The sequence below is a fragment of the Egretta garzetta genome, unplaced genomic scaffold, assembly GCF_000687185.1.
Source record: "Egretta garzetta isolate BGI_Z169 unplaced genomic scaffold, ASM68718v1 scaffold413, whole genome shotgun sequence".
In the NCBI taxonomy this organism is placed as follows: Eukaryota; Metazoa; Chordata; class Aves; order Pelecaniformes; family Ardeidae; genus Egretta; species Egretta garzetta.
Genome location: NW_009259054.1, coordinates 364,826 through 369,362, shown reverse-complemented (window position 1 = coordinate 369,362; position 4,537 = coordinate 364,826). Strand labels below are relative to the sequence as shown.

The following is a 4,537-nucleotide window of genomic DNA, read 5'->3' as shown; positions in this document are numbered from 1 at the left end:
CTTTCATTGTTTTCCAGGGCAGAATGTTTAGTACAAGCCAGTACAGTGGAGCAAGACTCACTGGAAAAAATAGCTCAGGTTGTCATGAGCCACTCTGTAACTCCTAGGCTCTAGAAAATTCCAGTAGTGTTACACTGGAAGTGGTGGGATTACACCTACGTCTCGCTTCTTATGCAGACCTTTCACGTACACGCAGTGACCACGCACGTGGGAAGTTCAAAAGCATCGGTGGGATTACCAGCAACTGCTGAAGTCTTGCCCTGCGCAAGCTGTGCAGGGAGCGGCCCATGCCCGCTCGCCTGTCGGTAATAAACTGGCACAAAACAGATCACTTGCGTGTCTTGACCATCCAGTCTGCTATAGGTTTGCCTGGTTACTAACGTCCCAACCTTTTTTCCCTGGTGATGACAGATTATCCACCATGTAGTTTTTAATCAGGTGGAGTGGGCACCAGTTAAGGCTGTCTACTTAAGCTGTTTAAGGACGTTTCCCCAACATGACTTCTGCCTTGTCATTCCCAGGACCTCAAAGAGCTGTGGAAAGTAATATTAACATGCTAAAGGAAACAAACTTTCTCAGTATACTATTTCTCAGTAACCTAGTGAAAGGCTGAACAATGCTGTTTTATTGCCAAAGAAAATGTGCATCTCTTTCATGACACTGGTGTTAAAAGGACCCACTTAGCATGGAGGGCTTACCAGCAACACCAGGAAATGCATTACGTTAGCATAATGTTATATAAATGATTTCTGTCCTCTGCCAAGCTGGCAATTTAGTAAGATGTCAAAAATATGCACAGACAGGCTTTGTGCCTTGAATCCCTGCTCTTACAGCCCAATATTCCCACCAAAAGCCAGTCTCTGAAATAATGAGATGCTTTAGACCCTGGCTACATAGTGAACTTCCCACCAGGAAACCCTAACTGGTGGCAGTAGCTGCCCCCAAAACAGCACAAGGGAAGGAAGGCAGCATACTATCTTCTACTTCCAGATTGCAACTGAAACAGCAAATCCAGGAATACTGTACTGACCAAGGTTTGCAGCAGCATTAGAAGTGGGACGAGAATATGGTTTCAAATCTCTTTGGTCAAGGTCAACTTGTTTCTTGGTTCTTACTGCTACCTGTACAGGGTGTTGATAGGAACTGTTGGTGAGGACTTTGCAGACGTTCATGGGAATGTGGTGGGGTGATGACTTAGGGACCCAGAGCTTACAAAGGTGAGTTTGAGTGGTTTGGCTGAGCCAGTCACTCTCACAGAGGACTGCGTTAGCCCGGTGGGGAAGCACTAGCGGGGAGCTGTGCTGAAGCAATGAAGCGTGAGTCAGGTGGCTGAAATGGTCTGTTTTGATATTTTAAATAAGTAGAGGCTGCTGTTGTGAGGAGCTGTGTGTACAGACTGCAAATAGTCTCTTATCACAGTTGGAAATGTGGCGATTCACTGTGGTCACTGTGTTTCTACTACCACTTGTTTTCTTCCTTCTGACTTTCGGTACTCCTCCTTATTTCATTGGGCTTTTTGCTCCTGTTTCATCCTGGGCTTCAACAGTCCATGGCAGACAGTCGTGTCATCTTCTTTAGCCCCATACCCATGGCAGGTGGAAGAAATTCAGTCCCCTCAGCGTTGTTTGTTTCTCTTTTTCATCTGCTGAGCATCAGTGACCTGTATTTGTGTCTCCTGTAGATAGCCTGTCATAGGCTTGCAGCTGCTGGGGAGTAGATGCCGGTCCTAGGAGGCTGCCTGTCTGTCACTGGACTCCTGCTCTTCCTCCTGCTAGGCAGGCTGTGCATCTGTGGGTCAGAGAAGAATAATCAGGATTTGAAAGAGGTTCAAAGGAAACTTGGAACATAAAACTTGGCAACATCACCCAGGCAATTGGTGCTCGAATCTGACTCACTCCATTCTCTCGGGCGCTCTGCCAGTCTCTGCTGTGGCCTTTGCATATTTTCAGGCATAGACAAGTTAAAATACTAAAAAATATTTTGCAGTCTGCCACCATAAGCAGCTGAAAGATTGTGTGAAGCCCTTTAATTCAGGACTTTAAAGCATGGTAAGTACAGCCTTCTTTTTTCTTTTTTTCCCAATATCTGCAGAGAGGGCATTTCAGAGGTTCTGAACTCAGCAGGGCTCTACTTCCAGGCAAGGGCAAGAAATTTTTCTGGCATGTTTTTCAACAACTGCCCCAACTCCCCCCTTAAATAAGAATTCCCACATGGAAAATCCAGCTATGTCTGGAAATTTCATAGTTATACTTTAAATTTTCTTAAACTCTATCGTAGCTTAAAATAAAACATTGGATGACTAGAAAATATTCCTTCATCCATCTGGCAAAGCCAAAAACTTTGACCAGCACTGGCAGGAAAACGAGTAAGCAACTAGAAGAGCAGCTCTGGGGGCTGAAGAAACATTCCAAGCAAAGAAGTATGAGAGCCAAATGTACAAATGGCCCAAAGTTTATAATACTGACTCAGTAAGGCAGCCTCAACTGTAAACATATTGAAGAAGTGACCAATCAATACCAGTGAATTAAATTAACTTGAATGCATGGATTCAGCTTATAAAATTAGCAACAGCTTATCCCTGGCACAGAGTTGCCACAGCTAGTGAGCCATTACTGTAAGCATTTATTATTACCATAACATGGAGTAAAGGTAAACAGCACAGGGCTGCCCCATCAGTGGTGGAATAAGAGAGATGATGGTCAAAAAAACTGGAGTGCTTGGGAAGCACATAAAGCTGGTGAATATAGCTGGCAGCCTGTTAAAGGATAAGAGCAGGGGCATTCGTATTTACCAGATGGCTCTTGTACCTACTCAGGCAGGAACTGAAATTATTCTATTCTATTCTATTCTATTCTATTCTATTCTAAAGTTGACCAGCAGCACATGCTGCTCTTGAGATACTAACAGCCCGATAATGAATGGTGCCTCACTTCCAGGCCACTCTAATTTCACAGCAATTCTGGCTATTGCCATCACACTCGCATTTCCCATCTTTCTGCGAGGGAATGACCCCTTACTCCTGGTCATCCAACTCAACCCTACTGCCTGTCAACCACACATGCCTCCACAGGCTGTTGCATTACCTCCCTCCTCCCATGCCTTAGAACTCCCAGCTTTTCAGATTTTACCTGTTGAATGCAATGCACTCTCTGCTTCTTCTTCCAGCATCTTCTGTTCCTCGTTGCTGAGGTCCAGAGGTATTGGCTCTGTAGAATGAGCCAGAAGGTGCAGAGAATCTGGTGCAGTTCTTGAAAAAGATGAAGTTAAGGTCTTCCAGGTCACATGGCTTTTTATTGCTGCAGCTGATGCTTGAGTTGATATCCCATTTCTCCAGGCTCTCAGAAAACTGGCAAATCCTGTGGCTGCCTTACTTTTTATGTTCAGTGCATATCTGCTTGGGTATTTTCTTTGTTTCAGAGTACACTCAGGGAGCTGGTCTCCGTTTGGCAGAAAGTGCTCTTAGTAACTACTTCTTCTCTTACAGATTGATTATTCAACAGAAGTGGATGATGACTAGCACTAGTAGAGGGTAATGCCTGATATTTTAATGAGGATGCCGGCACCTGCTTGCTTAGATCTTTGTACTGTGAGATAAGTTAGCAAAGGAATAAGTACAGAGGGCGTACACCGACAGTGCCACCAAGTTCTGACAAATGGCCCTACCAAGCACACCTTGAAGTCCTGCTGGATACTGCTAGCTGATCATCACTGCCTAACAGCAAGACTCAGCTTCATGCAGCCTGTCAACCTTGCCAAAGTTTTGCTCACACACCTGACTGAAAGAGATCAGCAGCAAGTTTTGCCGCCAGGCGGGAGAGCCCTGGGGTGGACGCTGCCACTTAACAACCTGTTTAAAAAGTTATAAAAATTGCGTGGATGGGCATGATACCAGCCCAAGAGATTTAATCTCTTTTGCATCTTCTGTTGCACTTATAAATGAAATCTTAAGCCTACAGATTAACCAGTCTGAAGAACCGGCGAGGGAAGCAAATTAAAAGACTTATTAATTAGATGTGAAGTGACCTTACCTATTAAGGTATGAAATACAGCAGCTACAGCGCCAGCCACAACCATGCACAAAACTGCTTTGGTCCTGTCTCGCTTGCTGTTCACAAACACCAGACCTACATTTTTGAAGTCACTCATCGGACCCGTGAAGAATTTCATCAGGGAGTATGCCAGCCCGTAGCTGGCCAGCATTTCCACAGCATCTTCCTTGACAGCAGCAATGCCCCTATTCAAGGCCTGTTGAAACACAGAAAGAGCAAATAATGTAGCACAAGTGGAAGTGTACCAAAACCAATGTTCAGCAGCTGGTTTCTGAAGGAACAAGTGAGTTCAGATCTCATCGTTTTCACCCCAAGATAGACCTTATTTCTCTACGTTCAGCAGCAGTAACTTGTGACTTGTGACACAGGCAACTTCATAATTTCATACGGACAGTAAGTTCAAGTCAAGTAGACTTGAAGATAAAGTAAATATCTATTTCTAAAGTATATATTGGAACTCCTGCTAGACCAGAAGTCAGTCTCTTTCC

At 44.5% G+C, this 4,537-nt stretch overlaps 1 protein-coding gene across 1 annotated transcript in view; it reads right to left on the bottom strand.

Moving 5' to 3' along the window:
- Positions 1–4,537, bottom strand: part of ANKH (ANKH inorganic pyrophosphate transport regulator) — a 210,131-nt gene that overhangs the window by 41,622 nt on the left and 163,972 nt on the right. Inside the window, exon 2 of the mRNA XM_035890687.1 lies at positions 4,029–4,245. Coding sequence (XP_035746580.1) covers positions 4,029–4,245 — 217 coding nt within the window. The remainder of the gene's footprint in view (positions 1–4,028; positions 4,246–4,537) is intronic.